The sequence below is a fragment of the Zerene cesonia genome, chromosome 6, assembly GCF_012273895.1.
Source record: "Zerene cesonia ecotype Mississippi chromosome 6, Zerene_cesonia_1.1, whole genome shotgun sequence".
Taxonomy (NCBI): Eukaryota; Metazoa; Arthropoda; class Insecta; order Lepidoptera; family Pieridae; genus Zerene; species Zerene cesonia.
In genome coordinates, this window is record NC_052107.1 from 2,561,045 (window position 1) to 2,583,766 (window position 22,722).

A 22,722-nucleotide genomic window follows, 5' to 3' on the forward strand; every position below is an offset into this window, starting at 1 on the left:
TAATGAAATTTGTTATACAGACAGGGTATGAGCTGACTTGAGTGATAGAAGATTTTTTTATCCCGATTAAATGCTCGTTGGGATAAAACAAAAATCTTGTAGCCGGGCGGAACCGGGACGAGCGTCTAGTATGATACATTTTAAAGTGACTTCAAGGAAGAGGTTATCAATAAAATTGTTTTTTTTTTTTGCGCTTGTTACGACGTAACTTTTTACTGGGTGAACAGATTTTAATTATTCTTTTTTTATTTGAAAGGTTGTGTCTCCTGTATTATCCCAATTAAATTTGTTCTAGTTCTGACAATTTGACAACAGTTTAGCTTTTAGTTAAAAAAAATAATACACACCAATCTCAGGTCTGGGCAAGCGGAAACCACACCCGCCACCAGTCTCCATAATACGCTCGACAAAACCTTCCGCGTCGCGCTGCTGCCGGCCAGGGGTTATTACCACCCACGAGGGTACGCTCGCTATTGTAAGCAGATGCTTGGATCTGGTAGAAAAAAAAATACATATGTTATATCAGGAGTAAAAATACAACTGTCTAAATTATCACTTATATTTGATAAAATGTAGTAACTCAACAATATCATTGAAAGCCTTAAATTTTCAAAGAAATTATTCAATTTTACATGTAACTCAATTGAAGATAAATGCATACAATTACTAACTTAACTCTTATTTATATATTCAGATAAAAATTAGTACAATGAGACCAGCTTTACTTATGATCTGAACTGATGGATGGATGCTTGTTACTCATTCATGCAAAAACAAGTTACACAGTCACAAACCTCATGTCCCTTGTCCAGCCCTCTGTAGTGTCTCCAGCACGGTATCTGGCGTTACCACCTTGCACAATATTTTCTGGAGGCAGTTGCCTTCCCTTGAAGCGCACCAGGTCATTTGACAGTCTCAAAGACCAGGATCCAAGCTCCTGTTATAAACGATGAACAAAACAATGATAAGACACAACAAAAGAATGATATTTTATACCTTAATCATATAATTTACACCATGACATAATACAAGTATGCACTAATTTCACAAAATTAGAAACCCCAACCCACTACAAGACATCTGCAAAAGACTGTTAATGCATTACTCCCCCACAAAAAAAAAACATATATAACATCAAAACACTTTCACTCGCCTGCACCACCTCCTTGGTCTGCGTCAACCGCCTATTGAACTGCATCAACTTCTGTATGCGTACGTCGGGACCGATCTTGGTGTGCAAGGCGAGCGAGCGCATCAGCTGGAAGTTGTTACGCATCTCGTCCGAGAGCCCCGTCTGGCGGCACAGCTCCGGCACCAGGTACACCAGCTCCGGCATGCCGGCGCGGATGTCGCGCGGCTTCGAGCGCGATATCAGCAGCGGTTGGTTCGCATCCGTTATGCGGATGTTGTATTTCTGCAAGTTATCAGTTTATTTTTAATATAGATAGACTCTTTTATATTAGATATAAAAGAGTTTTTTACAGCAAGGCTGGTTCATTACAGCAAGGCTGGTTCATTACAGCAAGGATGTTTCATACGGTTACAAAGCTTATATAAATATTGTTTATGATTAATTTTTATTACAAGTTTATGACTTGGCTACATTGTTCAATAAATACGTTTTTAAAATAAGGTTTTGATGTGTTCCATATTTATTTCATTAGTTAAATAGTGTGAAAAGACAAATATTATATAAAGAGGAAACTTTTGTATGTTTGTATCATTAACGTTAAAACGGAGGTTTATTTACGCTAACATAAAACGCGCAGAGCCACGCTGGGAGACGTGGCCGTACGGCTCCATTTTCGCGAGTGAATGGTCAATCCGTATTATAATACTACACGGAACACGGAGGTTGGTGTGTACGTGAATGAATGAAAGGACTCAACGTTCGTTAGCGCATAATTGTTGTGTGTTTGAGCCGTGATTAGTAATTTAGTGCATGATGAATAACCACTCTTATTTGAATCGAAAAAGTGTTTTGATTAAAAAATTTAAATTTTTGACTTAAATAAATCATACCCCCTTTTTTTTTAGTACTCCGGCTGCCCCACTCACCGTACGAAACAATAGCAAGCTGTTATTTCACGCCGGTTTTCTGTGGGGGTGTGAATGATTTCCCGGTGCGAGCTGGCCCAATTCGAGCCGAAGCATGCTCGACTCTCGAAAACTTTTTCTAATTCAAATTTTGCGAACCTCTTCAACTCCTCATCCGCCTCCTCTAACAATGCCTCCGTTACAGCCCTAGTATTTATTAATTAACATAAAAATTACCTTGTAATAATAATCAAGATAACTGATAGTCTCGTCCTTCATTTTAAATGTTGACTTTGGACTCTCGTTCCATGCCACATCATCTACTCTATAGGTTTTTTTGTTGTAATCAGTCATTACAATTTGGCCTGAAACATGTGCAAAATAGTGATTAATTTGCTTGTTAAGTATATTTGAATTCAGAATAGGGTTATGAAATATTTTAACACTGGAATGCAAAAAATTCATCTAGACTTTTCCAAACACATTGCTTCATCATTAAATATAAAATTTACTGAAATAAGAGTCTACTGTTATTGCACTCACCGCTGACATCTTCAACAAAGCTTCTTCTATAGTTTGCGCCTTTTGTAGATATGTATGCATGTATCATTTGTAGAACAGTATCCAAGCGCAAAATCTGATCACAAAAAAATTATTGTTATTTTTTTTCTTTCGCATGTTGCTCTTCAATTTTCATACAAATATTATTCACATTTATTGTTGAGCATAGATTGGTGAAATTCAACAAACTTATTTCTTTATATAAATCCTGAGATCAGTACCTTAAACTGTATTCATTTACAGAATTTTCTTGTAAACAATAATATAGAATAAATCTTACCTTATGTGTGATTTCAGTAACCATCAACAGTCTGTCTTCATACTGATTTATAGTTGTTTTGTATCCAGGCCATATTTGTAGTTGGTACTCAGGTATGTCCACCTAAAATATATTATTTTTTTATATAAACTAAAGAAAATCGAAAAAATTGTGTTAAGAAGAAGTAATATAATTATTTTTCTTATATCTTTCAATTTACCTTTGCATCTGGGTCAAAGAAATCCCTGCCCATTAATTGTAAGTTCATCAAGTAGAAGCATTTTCGGATGGTTAAATTGAAAATTTGTATATAATGATAGTCTCCTGGGCTCACAGCACAGATAAGCTGAAATGATAATAAAAAAAGATTAGGTTGATGTACAATATTAAATACTAAACTCACTAAAGTTTTAATCATACTTTAACAAGTATTCTAATTTTTTCTCCATCATTCTTTCTTTCAGAGTAGAATTCCATATTGTCTTGAGGCAATTTCTTTGCTGTGTACATTGAAGTTCCATCAAAAAGATACCTGTAATGAAGCAATATATATAAAAGTTGTTGATACATATAAAAGCATTCTCATATTCTTATATAATGAAAAAATATTGTTAAAAATACTTTACCCTCCAAAATTAACCATGTGTATTTTCAAAAGGGACTTGCGCACTCCAGTACGGTCTTCCTCTGGATTGAATTCAACATGGTACTGGTAAAGGCACCATTGGGGTGTCGTTTCCACAGTGAAGTAGTTTGCAATAAGGTCCAAAGGCGTCCCTGTGCTACCTGTTGATGATATTAGGTGTATTTGGTATAATATTACACTGTTTTCAAATTTATGTAAAGCATGAAAGTAAAGTTTTAAGTATATCCACCTGTGGTTCCAGCAATTTTTTATCTTTATAATTGATGGTTCACACAATCAAATGGAGGATTAAGTAACTTATCATATTAATTCTGTACTGTATTTATCTTCAACAATATTCCTAGAAAAGGTTTTAAAATTCTAACAAACAAACAGATCAAACCACAAAAACAATCTATTGTAAAGAGACAATCATTTTAATAAATATTGTAATTCACAATGTAATGTTATTTTAGTAAAAATTCCCTCTAATCTGTCCTGATTTTGAAAACTTTAAACTTACTATCATAAAGGTTTTCAAAGAAAAATTCTGCTTTGTTGAATGAAATAGTCATATTTTAATAATTATGTTAACTTTAGTTGATGCACTGAAACATGAAACTATAACCTTATTTCTCCACGATAGGAAGTCTATAGCTTGAGAAAATGCATGTTACCATAAAAAATACCAGTTAAGATAATAAACTATGAGTTTGTAAAGTTTATTCTTATAATAATTAATCTGAAATTGAACCTATGATGATTTCAACCCAATATCTTTATCTAAAGATTAACTTGTTGTAGTTTCACTTGTGACTAGTTTTGGTATATGGAATGACATAATAGAAATGAGATAAATACCTTTCTTTGATGTTATTTGAGCAGGTCGAGTACGTAATACTGTCATCTGCTCCGGCAGGACTCTGCCTCCACCGCGCCGTGCACCTCGACCCACTACCATTCCTGCATCACCACCCCCATGCTCTGGTTTACCTTTAAGAATAAATATATCATTTTAACACTATTACATAAATAAATAATCAACAATTAATTCAGCATTGAAGCAACAAAATAAAGCTGTAGATTAGTTAAACTTTAATTTTATAACAATCGGTTCAATTCTTTTTTGGGATAAGAAATTTCACAGAATTGACAATGTTACATTGTTTAGTCGCATAATATACTGCATTGTTAAAATTACACCAAGTAGGCAGGTAGGTCAATAGATCTAAAATAAGCAGATTTCATATTCAATTCAAGGTATAAAATACTACATAAATAATAATTAACAAAATATATTTTACCCATAGGCTCGATGGCGCAATTGGTAGTGACCCTGTCTTGAATGCCAAGAGTCGCGGGTTCGATTCCCGCTCCAGGACAAATATTAATGTGATGAACATTTGTATTTGTTCTGTGTCTGGGTGTTATATATGTATTTAAGTATTATATTTGTGTTCCCTCTGTTGCCTGATACCCGTAACACAAGTGCTTACGCTACTTAGTGTGGGTCAGGTCAATGTATGAGGTGTTGTGTGAATTTATTTATTTATTTATTACCCATAATATATCCTGAATTTTAAATAAATATATATACAGACAGTTGCTTATTTTTAACTTATCATAATATAATTACCATATCATGTTCAAGTGTTCATATTTCCAATCATTCTTTACATACCCAAATCAAGCTTTTGCATTTCATGTTGTATGTCAATATCTCCAGGATGTGCATGAGTAGATGGAGTTGAACGATGAGAAGCTCGACCAGCTGTATCGGAAGGTTTCGGCATGCCAGCCCGCACTGGGGGCGCCACAGACGGAGGGCCCCAGGCTGAAGGCGGCTGAGGCCTCGGGGGCGCGGGACCCGCCTGCATCTGTTCGCCCGGACGACGCGGCGGTGGGGCTCCCCCATCGCCTCCCCGACCTGCTCGACCCCGAGCTCTACCTCGACCACGTTCAGACATGGCTATAAGGAAATTTGTAATTCGAGTTCAATGATGGTCATTTTGTAATTATTTGAAATCGGACATGACTACGCGATGATTTTTAACGGGTATTCTAATATTTTTTATTTATAAAACTACACCATAGTCCACATAATTACAAAAATTTATATCTACTGAACTGAAAATTTTAATCTTTAATTAATTTACATATATTTGAAGAGTTTTGTCTTAGAAACAGCAGCAATTTGATTACGAAGGTAAAACTGTCTGCATGAGAAAAGCTTGCAGGTAGGTTATTAAAAACGCTTATTCGTTGAAAATACACTTAGTTCGCAATTTTACAATTATTCATCCAATCATTGAACATATAACATACTATAAATAGTTTAAACTAAAACAGATTAATAATAATGCCTATGATATTTCATATAAAAACTTATTTAACTTTAAAAAACTTTTTTGATTAAATTGAAATCCATAACTAATTTGTTAAAACGGGTGTAATTACCAACAAAACGGATATTTTATCGCTTTATTCGATTCGCACATAATATCAGCTAATTTCTTCACAAACTGTTCAATTTTGCAGGTAAAAACTTAGATCAAGACTAAAATTTTAATATGGCGCCTAACGGGGAAGTTTGTTTCTTTGAAGTAGGTTTAGGTATTACAATATTTTTTTATTGTAAAACTAAAATTGGGCATTTTAACAGCTTGTCTATTTATAATATAACGACTAAATAATTTTACATTCATATATTATGTATTATAATTTTTGGTGTAGCTTTTATTTATAAATAATGAACAAGATAAAGAAACATTAAGAACATGCTGTGTATTGAAAATTGTTGGAAGAAGTAGGATTCAATGTAATTGTGAAAATGCTTGAGTAATATAAGCAGTATTTTTTTCTTACCAACTTTAATTTATACAAAAATTCAACACTTCTTACTTTACCTAAACAATAATCATAAAACTCAAAACAAAAAAAATGAAGTTTCAAAGTGAACTAACGTGTGAATTGTCATTGGGTTCTATTCAAAGAGTAGTATAATAATATGGTTCTATTTATTACATTAATTTGTGTGATGTGAAGTTAGTACGATTTGTTTGCAAATTGCAAACAGTCCGTGGCGCATAGTATAGTATCTATGCGCACATAAGTGTATAATCTATGGTACCTGTGTATGGGGCTAATAGTACTCTATGGACACATATTACTAAATAGTTATTAAGACTATTATTTATCATTAAAGACCTATGTTAAGTTTTTGTCGTGGTTGATTCGGTTTATTAAACAATTAATTAAAAGAAAAAGTCTAACATACTTACTAGCATCTACTACTCACTGTTCAAATAATGTGTTTGATAGTATATTTAAAAGTTTTTATTATAACATCCAAACTGAAGAAACACACCAGATTATGTTATATATATTTTGTATTATGTTAATATTGGAACTTTATTGAGATAAGTTAAGTGCGTGGACTACCTAATAAAAAAGTGTCGATTTCGTTAAATCTTTTCTACTCTTTGGTTTATGGATAACCTATAAATTGTCAGCTGTTATCATGTCAAAATGGATTGTTGACTGTTGTTCAAATTGCTATATGCTTAGCCTAATTCATTGAAATCTTTTAAATACAACCCAGGAACATGGATTATCAATATGAACAAGCCAGTGAAGTAGAGGCCTTAGATTCTATCTATTGCGGTGATATGCAAAGTAAGCTTTTCATACAGGTTGAAATAAAATTTATGAATGTAACCAGATAACTTTATAAAATATTAACAGTTTTGCAGGTTGCGCCTTTTCACAAATTTAGTATTCCAATAAAGTCCGAAAGTTATGATGATGGGGATGGCTTAGCATGTGAACTGGTCTTTACTTACACTTCAAAATATCCCGAAGAGCTGCCTGTCGTAGAGGTATCTAATGAAGAAAATTTCGATGATGTAGTCGACAAAAATGAATTATTGGAACATTTAGTAGAACAGGTATATTTAATTTTATGACTTAGTTTTTATGTAGTATTCGACCTCTTTTTTTTATAGTGGGGAAATCTTACATAGATACCCACGGCCCCCGGGGAAAAGTAGCCGTGGATCATGTCGGGTTCTTACCGACTAAAACCCCACTGTGTTCCGACGAGCCGCTTTTGTAAGAAGGGGTCACGGGAGCTGGTTAATATACGTCCGCGACCCCCTCGGCGGCAGCCCGTTCCCGGGCCATCTCAGGAATTAGAGCGGCAAGGTGAAATCACCACTCGACCCTCCTGTGGGCGGCGTGAGCGGAACACGTCCCACACCGCCTCGCCGCACCGGGCAATGATGTAGTATCCGACCTGATGACTGATCATTGAAATCATTAACAAATTTTTTAATATTTTATATGATATTAGTATGTACTAGCTCCATTTATTTTACATTAAATTCATAAAATTTGACAAACTGTTTCACGTAACCACATTATTACTATAATTTTTTTAAGTGATTGGTGAATTGAGTGAAGAGAATGTAGTTTCTTTGATTGTTTAAATAATCGTATTTTCTAAAAAGCACGTCAATCATAAAAGAGATAATATAAATGACTAGTGGTCCGCCCTGACTTCGCCTGTGGTTCTTATATACCCTATTTATTCCTCAATAAATGGACTATCTAAAGATAATATAAATGACTAGCGCTCCGCCCCGCCTTTGCCTGTGGTTCATAAATACCCTATTTATTCCTCAATAAATGGGCTATCTAACACTGAAAGAATTTTTCAAATCGGACCAGTAGTTCATGAGATTAGTGCGCTTTATAATATTGCTATAGATAATTTATATCTAATGATTATGTTTATTATCGTAACTTCAGGGAAAAGAAAATGTTGGAATGGTTATGGTATTCACATTGGTTTCTGCTGGACAAGAGTGGCTCAATGAGAAGTGGGACTTGATTAAGAAGCAAAGAGAAGAACAAATCCTAGCAAAGAAAAAGGCAGACGAAGAAGCTGAAATGGTAATATTTAAGTTTTTGTTGATTAATTACTATGTCATTGTGATTCCATCTCTTATTTATTTTTGTTTATACATTACCAAATTGGACATGAACCAATCAAAATCTCTACTGAGTAAAAGAGTAGCAAGTATTGCTTAGATTTTCATGTAAGGAATAGACTTGTCAGGAGAGACATAAATTAGGTTTTAAAGGAATTTTAAGGAAAGTGCAGCAGAATGTTTTATTTCTTGCACTTTATCTGGCCAGTTCCAATTTTAACAATATTTATGGCTATATATACATGGCTGTCATAATTTATGACTTTATTTTATATATAAATTATGCGGGTTACAGAAAAGATTTGAAGGTACAAGAGTTACTGTGGAGTCATTTCTCGCATGGAGGAAACAGTTTGAGATTGACATGGGTATACCTGCTAAGAGAGAAAAAGAATCAAAAGATAAGACAAAACTCACAGGAAAAGAGCTATTCTTAAGGGACACCACTTTGAATGAGTCAGATCTGAAATTCCTTGATGATGGTAAGTTTTTTTCTTGATTATTCTTCTATAATCTATATTAATTAAAAAAAAATTTAAGTGTATATTTTTTTCTGAATACATATAAAAAATAGTGATATATATAGTACAGGTATCAATGTTTTTAGCAATAATCATCTTTCTGTCGATCTGTTATGACTAACATCTGGAACAAGTGGACTGATTTTGATGTGAATTTAACTTAGTAGATAGCTGATGTAATATAGGGATATATATTGTATAGAGAAACAATGATTATTATAATAATTTGGACATTCTTAATGCAAATAATATTTGTATATGTAAAACTGCTATGCAGCTAGTATAATATAGTATTGTGCTATCACATCAATGAGCATTCTAGTCTATTCAATACAATTTTTACATAAAAATTTCAGGAGATGCTGTTAAAGTCGACGAGTCTCTCTTCCAAGATCTAGATGACCTAGATATTTCTGATGAGGATGATGAAGACTACATTCCCGGACAGAGTGGTAGTGAAAGTGATTAATATTTTACAATTTGTTGTATGAGTAAGGCTAAGATTCGCGTGAATAAAGTGAGACAAGGGAAAGTGAAAAGCAATGCAAGTGTAACATATTAATAAAAAGCTATGAACAGTAAAATACTTTTTAACGAATTTAAAACGAGATTTACTTATAATTCGTTCAGAATTTTTTGATAGGATTTCATTATATGTAAATTATAATGAACAACCAGACCACAGAATTTCAACCGAATTGTTACACTGGTTATGGTTATTTTATTGTAACTACAATATTATGTTAATTTATTGACTTATTTTCTGGTATGTGTTTTTTTTTATACACTTCACAGAATTTTTAAATTGAAAATGCAAAATTTATGTAAATACACTTATGATATATTTCTTTGAAATCTATACCAGAAAGCAATAAAATATGCAAAAATGTTTAGTGATATTTATGCTATTCGAAAGTCATAAACTTTTAACGTAACTGCTCTTAGTACTCACCAATATTTTACTTTAAAAGTAAAATTGATAATCCGAGATTGGCCATGGTGATATAATAGAATATTATGACTATCACTTTCGGCAATTTTTATAATTAAATAAACAAGTTTTTATTCACTGGTACATTTCATCAAAATAAATATGAACACTTACTCATCACAGTATTACAAAATTTTGATATTAAAAACATATTTTATTTCATTCATAGTTTTATTTTCACATATCCAATAACTTGACAAGAAAACATCAAATATATATTTTTTAATTTTTAATAAAAAAGCTCATCACAACAAAATACATCGATATATAGATAACGGAAATCGTGCAAACAAATTTAACACATACATTTAATTATCTAACACTTTTATAGACTATAGTAAAAGTAGCAATATGCTTAATTAATAGGTATATTTACAAAGTGCAGTCTTGAACACAAGAAATGAAGGTTTAGTAGGTACTTAAAAAAGTTCTATATTAGAAGAAGTTAATTAACGAGGGATATGTTGGTAACTATTTTTAAAACGAAACTATCATTATTCATATAAATTTTTACAACTTATAATCAATCAATCTTAACATATACATAAATACCATATTGCACGTCTGTTTGTAACAACTACGTTTACTCTCGTCCAATTTAATACATATAAAAACGTAAAAGCTATTTAATAAACAAGTTATAACAATAAAAACACAAGAAAGCAGAGTACACAGCATACTCACAGGAGATAGTAAATTAAAACTAATGTAATTATATTATTCGTTTAACAATAGTAAGGCAAACGCCTTTTACATTTTCAATTATAACGCGTCGATTATAAATATTATGATAAGGAATATAGAACAGCAACATAGCAATATTTTATTTTAATATCAGCCGTTGATACCTACATTAACAGGTTTTTTATAGTCGTCGTGTACAAAGTCGCAATAAAATTCTCTTAACCTTAGCCTCTAGGTAAATACGAGAGACAGTAATACACGGCTAATTCCTGAGCTTAGGAGACTGCAATACCTAGATCAAAATAATTTAAAGAAAGCTGGCGTCCAAAGATCTCTTCTCTTCTCATGTGAATACTCTGCACCTGCGCTTGTAGCATAAAACAAAATAGGCAGTTCTTGTGATTAATTGGTTTATTGTGGGCACATAATATATCTGTCTGATGACGTTTAAGTTAAAATAAAGTGTATAAAAACACTTGAATTTTTAGTTTAAATATTTGGTTTCATTATTAGAAACAAAATAAAAATACGGTTTAACGCATTAACTCAAATAATGTTAAATTAATAAATATTCATACTGTGTTGTCTTTTCAATACCAGAACTAAATACAAAATGAGTGGTCTTGCTTTTCATAGTTATCTATCGTCAAAAATGTGTATATAAGCAATGTATTATTTATCTGATTTATAATATATATGCATAATAACCTCATATATAGGCATAAATTTATTGTACGTGCATGTTAGCTATTGAAAGGAATCTGTAAAACCTTCAAAAAATACGTCTACAACTATACATACTATCTAGGCCAGATTAGATGATAATTATTGTTCAAGAAATTACTGTAAGAATTGATAACTTGACTCTTGGTATTTTTTTAATAAATCCAGCTTTTATTCTACATTGTTTTTATTATAGATATTTACAGAACTATCTATTCATGTAAAAATATCCCAAATAGGGTCTTGAAATTATTTAGATAAAGCACATTACATTAACTAGATCGTTTTAGATCGTGAAGGGTTCTCATTACACACGACAACAATATGAGACCTACTTGTCTATGATTGTTTCTACTGCTTGTGGGAATGAAGGTGTATTGCCAGATTTCTACGCACAAATGTATTTGTACAATCTAAAACAAAATTGATGTAATAAAGAAGATACTTATAATAACATCCATACTAAAGATATTTCACATTAACTTAATAATAATTAATAATTTCCATCGATTGATACAACACATAGATTTTTATTTACATAATATGAGTTACAACAAATTACAGATCTATTATTTTTAAACTATAAACTTTAAAACACAGTTGAGGGAAATACACTAACATGTTCAGATATATTTATAACATCACTTAATAATAACGATTCGAGTCCTTTGAAATCGTTCAGCATCCGCTTATAACTTTACTATTGCGTAACACTGTTCTGTATCAAAAGGCATTTAATGTTTCACCATTAAACAGTTTTCGCTTGACAAGAGGGAAATTACTCCGTGTTTCTGATTGACGAAATGATTTTAATATTTTTCAGTTGTCGTGTTAAGCCCCACAGCGGTTATAAAAACCATACGACCTCAATCGCTTGCTGTAGGTTACAGCGAGAGCTCATTTAAGTCTTTGAGTCACATTCGCTAAAGCAACTGCGAACGCCTGAAGAGCTGAAAATGGATATTGGAAATCCAGGGTGTAGGCGTTGCCGTCGATGCGGCCGAACTGCATTACCTACAGAACAATTTGTATTAGTTATTCATGGCTGTCCAGTAGCTGCTAACCTGACAAATTAGTTACCGAATAACATAATTTTTGCAATCGATAGACTAGTTTTCGTTACACACAAAACACAAAAATTTCTAAACATAATGTAAGCGCATTGCCCGAGTTTTCTTCATATTAAACAAATTAAAAAGTATAGCCCTGTCCTTTCAGGAATAACAAAGCTTTCTAGTAGTGAAAGAATTATTTAAGCCGATTTAAAAGATTTTGACTATTCTTATATTCTTTATGTCCATACACAGAAAAATCTAGTTTTATCTGATAAAAGTAGGTCCTTCGTGTTTTGTGTTCTATAAAAAAGTTGAAGGATAAAAGGATGTCTTTGTAAATGTTACCTGTTTGCCATGGTACTCTATCTGAAAGTTCTTTGCGGACTCCTGTGTGACTCGTCCTCCGAAGTCGAGCTGGTAAACTTGACTGTTTTCGTTCCACATGGGCGCTTTGTTGTGCATCACGAGTTGGCGCCGTGTACTGCGGTCCGTTGCTGTTGAGTTACCAGCGCGCTTAATCTGTGGTGAGTTACATTTTTTAAGTACGTGAAAAATAAAAATCTAATAAATTGGAATCATGGGATTTATTGAACATTCTAAAACAACCTGGAATGTCGTATTGTTTGTGTTTATAGACTGTACTTTATACGTTTAGAGTAAGTAATGTGTCCGAATAAGTTTGTAATTAGAATATATTCACATTTCAGAATAGTCTAGAAGGTTCTATTGCTTCTCTTTATAGATAGTACTGGTTTCTATGATTTTGTTCTAATTTTAATGTGTGGTTATTAGTATCTTATTAAAATTAGCACAGTGCATAGCACTGTTGTAACGCATTTTACCAGGATTTTGTTCATATAAACGACTTAGGTAGAAGCTGGTTTCTGTCTACTCGGATAAGTTTTCTTGAACTATGCCTAAAACGGGTACCTTTCGATATCCATTTCTATTGTAACTGAGTGTATAATCAATGCCTATATAAAAGGATAGGAAATAAAGAACAAACCTTATTTCTCAATTGAGCCTTTTGAAAACTTTCTAGGTCTCTAAAATTCTTGCTGTTGATTTCACTGTATCCGTTCGGGAACTCATCGTCAGAGCTCTCCGAAGGTTTCTTATTCCTTCTGCGATTAAGTAGTGGTGAGTTTAACAATTGTCTGAAAATTTTAAATACACCATTAAGTATAAAAAAGAATTCACAAATAACATGAGATCATTGAAAATTTGCGTAAGAATCATTAAAAACAAACTGCATTGTGTTCTCTAATAATTATTGCTATAAAAAAATTAAATATTCAATTCACAGAGTGAGGGTACTTTCAAGTTACCGTATAGGCGACGCAGAAGAATATCTATGTCTGCGAGGTCTCGGCGCAGGGGACGCGGGCGAAGCGGGGGCGGGGGACTTGGAGCGCGCGGGGCGGGGAGACGCTGGCGCGGAGCTGCTCTCTCGCACTGCAGTACTATTCGAGCCGCGCCCGCCGCGAGATGCCAGCAACCGCAATGCTAACTGCTCCAATGAACCTGTACGGCGATCCACATAATATATAGAAAAAAAAAAAAAATATATATAACTTCTGGGAACACATGCACGGATTCTAATTTTGGTTGGAAAAAGTTAATATCTTCGTTTATGTAGGTGTACCCAGTGACGAAACAATAGGGTAAACATTATAAAATATAACATAATACGAAAATTTATGAGTTATAGACATGAACCTCACTCATACGATCTTAAACTTTTTACCCAAAATAGTTTGTTTAACTATTGTTTCGCCACTCTTAAGCACGATAAACTTAAAAATAGAATCGATTGCAACTAAGTAATATTTATGCTTAACTGTTACTAGTTAATATCTCCTTTCATAATCCAACCCGTGTCTCAAGGGGGTTGCGTATTACATAATATCATAAAAGCATTTTGTGCAAGTTTTAATAGAATTATTTATGGATACCAAATGCTTCCAATCAAGCCAAGACCTATTTAATATGTTCAAAATACTACATCATTCCCCTTTTAATCTACATCTAATCGTGCCTTTATTGTGTATTTTTGAATTCTTAAGCTAATTTATTTACTTTTCGAACATGTGGATTTTCACGCTGTGCTTTGTTATAAAACTCACACGTTCGCATAAGCTTTAAACATGCGTGATTTAAAGCGTAGTCAATCTAGCTGACGCGGACGGTCGCGTAATCAAGACGACCAGCGTCTCTCCCCGTTGAAGTAATATATCGCGGGTGAGAAAAGCATCTACTACTAACTATAATACTTGCTGTAGTCGGAGTCGCTGTCCGTGAGCTGCGGTTGCGTCGCTGGCAGCGTGTATGTAGCACGAGAACTACATGCCACACATACGTATGTGTCTGCGTCAACATCGCGTTTATCGTACGGTGACACAAGTCGGCACGCTGTACATACAGGATAGTCTCTACGCGATCTCCTTGTAGCTACTCCACTTTTACCACCTTCTTCAGTACTTGTTCCACTGTTATCTTCTCCCGTACTATTGCGGCTACTAGAATTAACCGATGTGTCTCCCTTTACATTTAAATCAGTCTTTAACTGTTTCTTTCCCTTCTCAACTGTAATTGATAATTCACTTGAATCTAAACTTCGCGATTTACCACACTTTTTCAATGGCGTTTTAGCGCTCTCAGAAGTTTTTAAATCAGCCTTGAAATGCTTTTTGGGACGTCTGTGACGTTTGTTGTTGACAAGTATAAGGCGACGAGGTGGTTCTCCTCGAAGTGCTGATAGACTAACTTGGGCATGAAGTACCTGAGGATCGACCAAGTCGAGATAGCCCACGCTGCAACTACGAGTCATTGTGTCATACATTGGAACATTTGCACATACAGGGCTAATGGGTACTACCGTAGTAGTCCTTTGCACTCTTCTCTCTACCTCTTTAGGTTTTTCTGTTATATTAGTTATATTTGTATCAACCGGTGTTTCCTCGTCAATATATTTAAGATCTTCACCCTTTTGTAAATTCTTTAATGTCTCATTTCTTTTGCACATTGCATCTGGATGCACTTCATGTTCGTAATTCTTATTGCATAATGATTTCAAAATTCTGGTGTTCATTTCATAAGACGCTGATTCACCTCTGCTGCATATATTTTTACGTAATTTGGTAAGGCAATTATCTGCGACGTGATTATCGCATTTTTTTATTGTCACTTGTCTGCTCGGTTCTAGGCTGAGATTTAGATTAAAGCTTTGATGTTCATTAGTTGGTATATTTCCCTTCAAGGAAACATTATCTCCTCTCACGCTGTAATCAGTCCTTCCTCCATAAAAATCTCCCCTTCCTCCACACGTAACCGCTTGCGGAGACGGCCTTTCAAATATTATGTCAGTTGGTGCAACTGCGTTCTTCGGCGATTGCAAAGTAGGAACCGAACTTTCACATCTAAGAGGAGATATTGCATGTCTATTAGGGACACTGGCGGTGCTATTCACTCTTCTCTCACTTGGTTGCGGCGCATGTCTCACGGGAGTGCTATAAACATTTTCTGTTACGTTGTTCATATTATCGCTGGTATCTATGAAAGGGAATTCTTCATATGACTCAGCTCTAGCCATTGTTGGATTTGGATTATTATTATTATTATTGGATGTATCTGTTTGTGTAATACTGTTCGTATTGCCTATTCTTTCACTGAGAATAGAAGGATTGAATTTTCGCCTAATATTGTTGTTTGAATGGGTTGGCGAGTTATTGCCACTGGATTGAAACACATCTTCCTCATCCTCAGAAAAAATATTCGGATTAAAATTGGGGTCAGGTCCAACTGGGTAATCATCTCTTAGCTCTGTTATCGTTAAAGTCATCTGCCTCGGCTGAAGATGCAATAAAGATGTCTTGTATGTCACTTGACCTAAATTTGCAGGCACATTTTTTGCTAGCCCATGCATTTTGAACTTAGTGCCCCAAATGTTTGACGTTACTTCAACTAAGCGCACATCCTGAAAGAAACAGAAATTATATACTCATTTTGTGTTCTTTTTTACAAGCTTTAAGTATTATGTATTTATTTTAATTTCATCATCGACATTTACCTCTGGCAGTGAATCAATATAGGCAAGTTCATCAGGAGTTTCGTCCTTGTCACTTGAATTACGGGATTTGCGTCTTTCCCGGGCGCGACGTCTCCTTTGTAGCCTTGGAGATCCGGAACATCCTGCTATTCAAGTACATTTTCTATCAATATTGTAAGTAGCAAATAAAAAAGGTTACATACGTATTTGCATAACTAATATAATACAAAGGGAATCAATAATCTATCAATATTGATATATGACTAAGCATACTTTTAGCACATTTTTAAGAATTTGTTCAATAGAAACACTATTTGTGATTATTTCATGAAAAATACTTATTCATATACGTTCAGTCATACCGTCTTCTCATATGGTGTCTAACAAATTGAGCAATAAAAACACTATTTCATAAAAAATGTAAATGTACATAAAAAATCTTTTAAACAAACATGAAGTGATATCGCATTATACGTTGACTCGTACCGTCTTCCCGTTCGGTGTCTGAAGAGGCGGAGTCTTCCGGCACGCGCTGGCGTCGGGCGGCACGCGGCGTGTGCGGGGCGTGCGGGGCGTGCGGCGCGCGGGCGCGGGGCGAGGGGATGCCCCGCCCGGAACTGCCGCTGCTGGACGAGCTGCCGGCGCTGCTGCTGCTCGACTCACGAGTCACGGGCGGGATGGAACCTTCTGGAAACATTTTGCTATACACCTATCGGATACTTTTATGCTTTTGGCTGCAGCTTCGCACGCGTTAAATTGGCAGTAGTTTAGTAGATGTTATTATACATATAAACCTTCTTCTAGAATCTCTCTATCTGTAAAAAGAACCCCACCAAAATCCTTTGCGTAGCTTAAATTGTCAAAAAAATAATGATTTTGACAATACACTGAAATGCATCATCGATTTTATTTTGGTATACCTAACTGTTCAAAAAACATTATGTAAATTGTAAACCTAATATTGTTAAATTTACGCTAATAAACCAACCTTCAGCCTGCGGATCGAATATAACGAACTCCGGTCTAATCTTGCTCGTCCTCCTCCCCTTAAGAAGAGGCACTAGTCCTCCTAAGTGCTCGAGATATAGAGTATAGGCCCCAGCTTCTTCATCATCATGTCGTAGCATGGTGCAGTGGAGACGTCCGCCCGCTGCGGGAGGCCGTGACACGAAGCGACGTAACTCATTTGTTTCTGGTACGTTACACTGTAGAAAAGTTCATATGAATCCGTGAAATGTGTATAAAAATGATTTAGGAAACAGTGTTTTGATGTTACGCATTGATGTTAATGAACTAAAAGTGACTACTTTATTTAAAAAATAAAATTGAACTCGATGATACAAGAATGAAATCACTGTTGTTTTTTTTTTGAAATCAGTTAAAAACTTGTCGTCGACTGGCAAAGTTCAATATTCTTGAGTGATATTATAGCGAATCTATATTAAACATCCTCAGTGCAGATTACACAGCATTAAAAATGTTACTGTCGTTGCAATGACATACCCGTATGGTATGCGCGAACAAGCTCGCCAACGCGGGCTGCAACCTCGGCGGGAGGGGCAAGCGCGCCGCCAGGCGGGGGTGTCGCAGCGCGGCCGCAGCGCGCACACGCGCGAGCAACTGCAGCGGCGCAACCACGCGCCACACGCGCGCCGTGCACACTGCGCCACCGACGCTGACGAACAATCGACGCGCAGCGTGGCCCCACGTCAGCGCTGTTACTTTGGCCTAATGATTCGGATAACAATCAATTCGGATGTCAGTAGTGTTTTATGGAATGTTAGTAACTCAATTAAGCATGACGAGCATATATTTTTTTTATGCGAAGAACATTTATTCATGATGATACCAATCTATGTTAACAAATAAACAGATAATCTTTGGCAATTAGAGGAAACAAATTGAGCGTATGTATTTTTATCAGGGATAATGAAACCTCTCCTTTAATGATAAACAATATAGGAAGGTTTTAAAACAATTCCTAAATAAATAAATGTTTTTGAATTTAAAGACACCCGTCACACAATGGAATAGCAACACGAAAGTAAGGTAATTACCCGATTCGTATGGGCGAGTGAGGTGTCTTTAAATCTGTTAACGTTTAACGGCTGATGCTTTTTAAATACAATATTAATGGTGTTCATATACCTGTATCCTTTTGATTTTCTCACTGTAATCTTATATCAATAGATTGTGACATCGGCTAAATTTGTTACAAGTGCCTACACCTACCTGTGTGTACGGAATAGGCACGGTGTAAATGAGTGTTCCCGTGTCAGAATAGAATTTAACCACATTTTTGTATGGCGGAGAATCTTCGGCTTCACCTGATTCTGAAAATAAAAAGAATTCGTATAGCAAAGTATACTGAACTACTTGAATGCATTACATCTTCCTGTTGTTACAAAGTACTTTACAAATTACAAGTTAATTCACTTCCAATAATGTTGATATGTAGACCCATAAAATGGATACAGCAGAACGTATTTACTAGAAAGGCATAATAGAGCCGGTCGTAAAAGGTTCTCGTCGTAAATTGTATACGGATTTTCAGCCAAACTACCTCTATTCATGAAAGTAAGTAAGAACCTATAAATCAACATGTTCTGCTCTATAAGATGGGCTTTAAATATGTACAGATAAATGTGTTAAATTGTGATATAACTTTAACCTCAAATAGGACTACTCACATCACTAATCTTTTGAACATAATCATCAATAAAATAATATTATTGTATTTATTTTTATACACTTATAAATAAACCTTTAGACACACAAACGTAAAGACGGAAATGAAAAGCTTTTTAGGATTTAACTAAAAATCAATTTCATTAATCATTTCCATAGCTGACCAGTTCGTCAAAAAACAATTAGGTATGTACTGAGTTTCTTAAAGGCTCTTCTCAACTGTACAGACTGCTTTCCCAAACAGTGGTTGATAAAGTTCCTATTATATAAAGTCTCCTCTGTGAGAAGTCCGAGTTTCAGTTTAATAATATCAGAAAAGCTTACCAGCTATTAAGGTACCAGCAACCGCAAGGAGTTCTCTTGAGTTCGCCCACTCCATTGCTAACGTGTTTCCCCTCAAGCCCGTGTTAATCCTTATGGGACTCACGTCATCGTGTCCACGCATCAGTACTATTTCACCACTGCCAAGAGCAACAGCAAGCACATGTCCTCCATTATTCTCAGGCGCCTCTTCTCCTTCTTCCATTTTAAACTTCTCACAAGACCACGCCATTGAATTAATTCCGCCTTCAGCCACGAGCTGCACCTGGAAAATATTTAAATGATAATAAAAAACGAATAGCACAGGGATTACTGGTTTATTATGTCGTCTTAAATTTTGAGCATCAGTCAGTAAACTCTAGCTTATGTGTAGAACAGTTTCCTATCTAGGGGAAAGTATCAACCACACATATAAGTTCGACTGTTTTTTCTTCGGATATTGTTACTCGATTAATCTATTTTCAAGCGATTAACGTGGTCCTATGAGTTTGATACTAAATTGCTGTAATTTAGTCCTATTTTAGAATTTGTTGTAGTACCCCCTCAGGGATGTAGGTGACCTTTTTTGTACAAAAGGATTAATTTTATATAAATTTTAGCCTATGCAGGTACCTACTACTAGTTTACATAAACTATGTAGTAGCATGTGCAGCGCCTAAGCAATTACCTTAAAGCATAATAATTTTAAGATCTTTTCAACCGAACATTCTCGTTTACCATGAGATGTTGTCGTTGTTAATAAATGCGCGCGTCAAAAGACTACTTAGTACCTACTTCAGCTTTCGAAGTAGGTAAAAGCAATGTTATTTTTAGCATACGAAGCGCGTTATTAAAGTGGGAGGGAAGACATTGTAGCGAAGTAATGCTGCTATTAAGAAAGAGTTCTGGCAAGCTTGTAACAAAGTTTGGTTCTAATAAAAACTTGGTTGAGAAATATTCTTTGTTAAACTTAAGAATACAAGAGCATTTAAAGAATTAAAGAAACTGCTTACTTGTGTCAAGATTTTTATGAGAATTGAGGGCGTATGAATAATGAATATCGAGCAATGTTAAGGAATTCTTAATAGTTTTCGCGAGAAAATTAAGTATATTTATGTTAATGACGACTATTTGTTTTATTTGATTGCGACATGGAATCCTTCATTGATATTTATATACATAATAAATTAACGTTTTTAAGATTAACTTGTCTTCATTGTGCAGAAAGCTCACTTTTAACAATTTTGATAGACAAGCCTTTTTCTTCTTAAAAAATAATACTCACTTGTGATACCATAGCTCCGTGTACGTCCATAACAACTAGTTGGGCAGAAGCTGTACCTAGATATACTTGGCTGTCATCTGGAGTCCAACAACCGCAAGTTATTCTAGCATCCAGCGATAACATGGAAGACCAGTAGCGTTGACCAGCCACGGAGCCAACTAATACAAAGCCATCCTAAACAAAAATTTTTTTTACTCGTCTCACTTGAAAAAAAAATTATTTTGTAGCTGCAATAAAAAGTAATTAAAACTTGTAAGTAGCGTAAATGATAAGTTATAAAGTTAGAAAATCTTCTTCTTCTCTTTCTTTTTTGTGATTTCGAAGTAATACCGTCTACGTTGAAGATCGCTTTTATAACTTTACCTACGCATTACCCTTACGCAATCTATGAAAATCTAGTCTTTCTGATATAATAAAATTACACGATACTATACAATATACATACCTATAAAAACAACGTAGCGGATGACATTTTCAACGCGTCAAAATTCATTGCTCAGTTGGGTTCAAACAGAAGCCTTTTAGCAAATGAGACTGACATGTTTCGAGCACCCGTCGAGACACGTGGAAAATTAAACGTGAATATTTTATCCGGAGAAAACTAAATATGAATATTTTATATGAAGTCGTAACGTGACGATCGTAAACAACTTAGCTTAGAATTCATATTCATAGAATAAGTGCCGACATTGGAAAATTGGATCTCATTCGGCTCCACGATAACCCCTTTGTTAATCAACTTTTATTCAGATTTATGAGACCGTTAGAATGTGCACGACTCACATTCTTGTTATTGAATGGATCTTTAATGCTTTTGTGGAAAACAGCGTTTTTATAAATTGCTTGTTTGAAAATTAAATCGATGTATGATTATTTAAAGAGTTGCCTTTTTATTTATATCCTTATTTAATTAAGGGGTTTTGTCATGAAAATTTTAAACTGTGTATTTGAATTTTAAACTGAGTATTCATCTCAACCGTAAAATGTTATACGTGTCTTTTGTACCTACATGGTTCCTCTTACCTGATAGCAAATGAGGGCCATTCGCCCATCGTGCGACCAGGAGAAATGTGTGACGGGCGTGCTGCGATCGTTTATCAGCTCGATACTCCACCGTCCCTCGTACTTGATCCACACAAAGATTACTCCTGAACTATCGCATGATGCTAGTTTTTGGTACGGTTCGTTCCATTTCACTAAAATCACCTGTAGATGGACATGTATTTAAAGAAGAATAAACAACAATGAAGTATAAGCATTTTTAACACCATAACAATATCGCTGACAGTCCACCAAAAGTATATACGCATAAATACAAGACTACCTAGCTACTAAATATTAAGCTAAAAAGATAATTATTAAGGCATTTTTAAAGGAAGAATTTACTCAAAACATTATTTAGTTGAAATAGGGTTAATATAACACTCATTCATAAATATCCAACCAATGTTGGTCCAACCTTGATAAACAAAACTAATTAATCTAACAATTTAATTAACGCACACAAACACTTATTTGATTTATTAAATTTATCTATGAATATGTAAACCGCGTCGCACTTTATTTGGTTTAAGGTAATAAAAACATATTATCTTTTTTAGATATTTCCAATCAAAATACAATTTCCATGCAGTGAATGCTTTGAAAGCTTTCGTCATATACCTTATTAAAAATTTTCAAAAAAAATCATATAGGTGTACAATTTGTCTAATAAACTATTTAAAAAAAACCTTTCTATTGTAACTAACTATAGACCAGCTGTGTAATGAGCTATTTGCTATGAAAAAAAAATCTTGATCGAATAGTTCTTAAAAATCACGTAAATTAAAAATACATCGTAAATAAATAAATCACAAGCTATTTTAATAGCAAATTAAATCTCTTTCATTATTGTTTAAAGAAACAAAAGAGTGCCGGAGGCAATCTCAAGTACAAAACTCTCTAATAAAGAGGT

At 34.4% G+C, this 22,722-nt stretch overlaps 4 protein-coding genes across 9 annotated transcripts in view; 2 read left to right on the plus strand and 2 right to left on the minus strand.

Moving 5' to 3' along the window:
• The window catches only part of LOC119840623 (piwi-like protein Siwi), a 24,893-nt gene extending 18,383 nt beyond the window's left edge, over positions 1–6,510 (minus strand). Inside the window, exons 1-12 of one of the 3 annotated variants that reach the window (XM_038367313.1) lie at positions 6,446–6,510; positions 5,164–5,451; positions 4,344–4,475; positions 3,484–3,643; positions 3,278–3,389; positions 3,078–3,203; positions 2,879–2,980; positions 2,581–2,674; positions 2,275–2,402; positions 1,154–1,414; positions 795–937; positions 348–493 (exon numbers count right to left, since the gene is read on the minus strand). In XM_038367313.1, the coding sequence (XP_038223241.1) occupies positions 348–493; positions 795–937; positions 1,154–1,414; positions 2,275–2,402; positions 2,581–2,674; positions 2,879–2,980; positions 3,078–3,203; positions 3,278–3,389; positions 3,484–3,643; positions 4,344–4,475; positions 5,164–5,449 (1,690 nt within the window). In that variant the 5' untranslated portion in view covers positions 5,450–5,451; positions 6,446–6,510. Of the gene's footprint in view, positions 1–347; positions 494–794; positions 938–1,153; positions 1,415–2,274; positions 2,403–2,580; positions 2,675–2,878; positions 2,981–3,077; positions 3,204–3,277; positions 3,390–3,483; positions 3,644–4,343; positions 4,476–5,163; positions 5,452–6,347 lie in introns of all 3 variants that reach the window. The other 2 variants (XM_038367312.1, XM_038367311.1) reach the window with 2 other exon arrangements.
• A 452-nt stretch (positions 6,511–6,962) lies between these two features.
• On the plus strand, positions 6,963–9,537 carry LOC119840370 (RWD domain-containing protein 1). The gene is made up of 5 exons (XM_038366961.1): positions 6,963–7,157; positions 7,227–7,429; positions 8,292–8,435; positions 8,769–8,955; positions 9,351–9,537. The coding sequence occupies exons 1-5, from the start codon at positions 7,088–7,090 to the stop codon at positions 9,461–9,463; spliced, it is 717 nt and encodes a 238-aa protein (XP_038222889.1). The 5' UTR covers positions 6,963–7,087; the 3' UTR covers positions 9,464–9,537.
• Positions 9,538–10,102: 565 nt separating this feature from the next.
• LOC119840369 (tubby-related protein 4) lies at positions 10,103–22,098 on the minus strand. Of its 4 annotated transcripts, none has more exons than XM_038366959.1 (13): positions 21,792–22,098; positions 20,769–20,942; positions 19,508–19,769; positions 18,728–18,828; positions 17,999–18,223; positions 17,484–17,700; positions 16,982–17,179; positions 16,517–16,641; positions 14,713–16,423; positions 13,776–13,971; positions 13,454–13,604; positions 12,793–12,966; positions 10,103–12,406 (listed from the first exon to the last, which is right to left on the minus strand). In XM_038366959.1, the coding sequence occupies exons 1-13, from the start codon at positions 21,810–21,812 to the stop codon at positions 12,290–12,292; spliced, it is 3,672 nt and encodes a 1,223-aa protein (XP_038222887.1). In that variant the 5' UTR covers positions 21,813–22,098; the 3' UTR covers positions 10,103–12,289. The 4 variants fall into 4 exon arrangements, with proteins under 4 accessions (XP_038222887.1, XP_038222886.1, XP_038222888.1 ...); XM_038366958.1 differs by having other exon boundaries at positions 16,517–16,638; positions 16,982–17,182; XM_038366960.1 differs by having other exon boundaries at positions 14,725–16,423; positions 16,982–17,182.
• The window catches only part of LOC119840579 (DNA polymerase theta-like), an 8,267-nt gene continuing 7,557 nt past the window's right edge, over positions 22,013–22,722 (plus strand). Inside the window, exon 1 of the mRNA XM_038367267.1 lies at positions 22,013–22,017. Within this exon, the coding sequence (XP_038223195.1) occupies positions 22,013–22,017 (5 nt within the window). The remainder of the gene's footprint in view (positions 22,018–22,722) is intronic.

What these genes read in the sequence shown, in the direction of transcription:
- LOC119840370 (XM_038366961.1), top strand. Translation starts at nt 7,088, where the DNA reads ATGGATTATCAATATGAACAAGCCAGTGAAGTAGAGGCCTTAGATTCT. An exon ending in TGGAACATTTAGTAGAACAG is followed by an intron (nt 7,430 to 8,291) that starts GTATATTTAATT and finishes TCGTAACTTCAG; the next exon opens with GGAAAAGAAAATGTTGGAAT. An exon ending in TCTGAAATTCCTTGATGATG is followed by an intron (nt 8,956 to 9,350) that starts GTAAGTTTTTTT and finishes TAAAAATTTCAG; the next exon opens with GAGATGCTGTTAAAGTCGAC.
- LOC119840369 (XM_038366957.1), bottom strand. Translation starts at nt 21,812, where the DNA reads ATGGCCCTCATTTGCTATCAG. An exon ending in ATTCGATCCGCAGGCTGAAG is followed by an intron (nt 17,183 to 17,483) that starts GTTGGTTTATTA and finishes AAATGTTTCCAG; the next exon opens with AAGGTTCCATCCCGCCCGTG. An exon ending in TAGAGTACCATGGCAAACAG is followed by an intron (nt 12,407 to 12,792) that starts GTAACATTTACA and finishes ATTGTTCTGTAG; the next exon opens with GTAATGCAGTTCGGCCGCAT.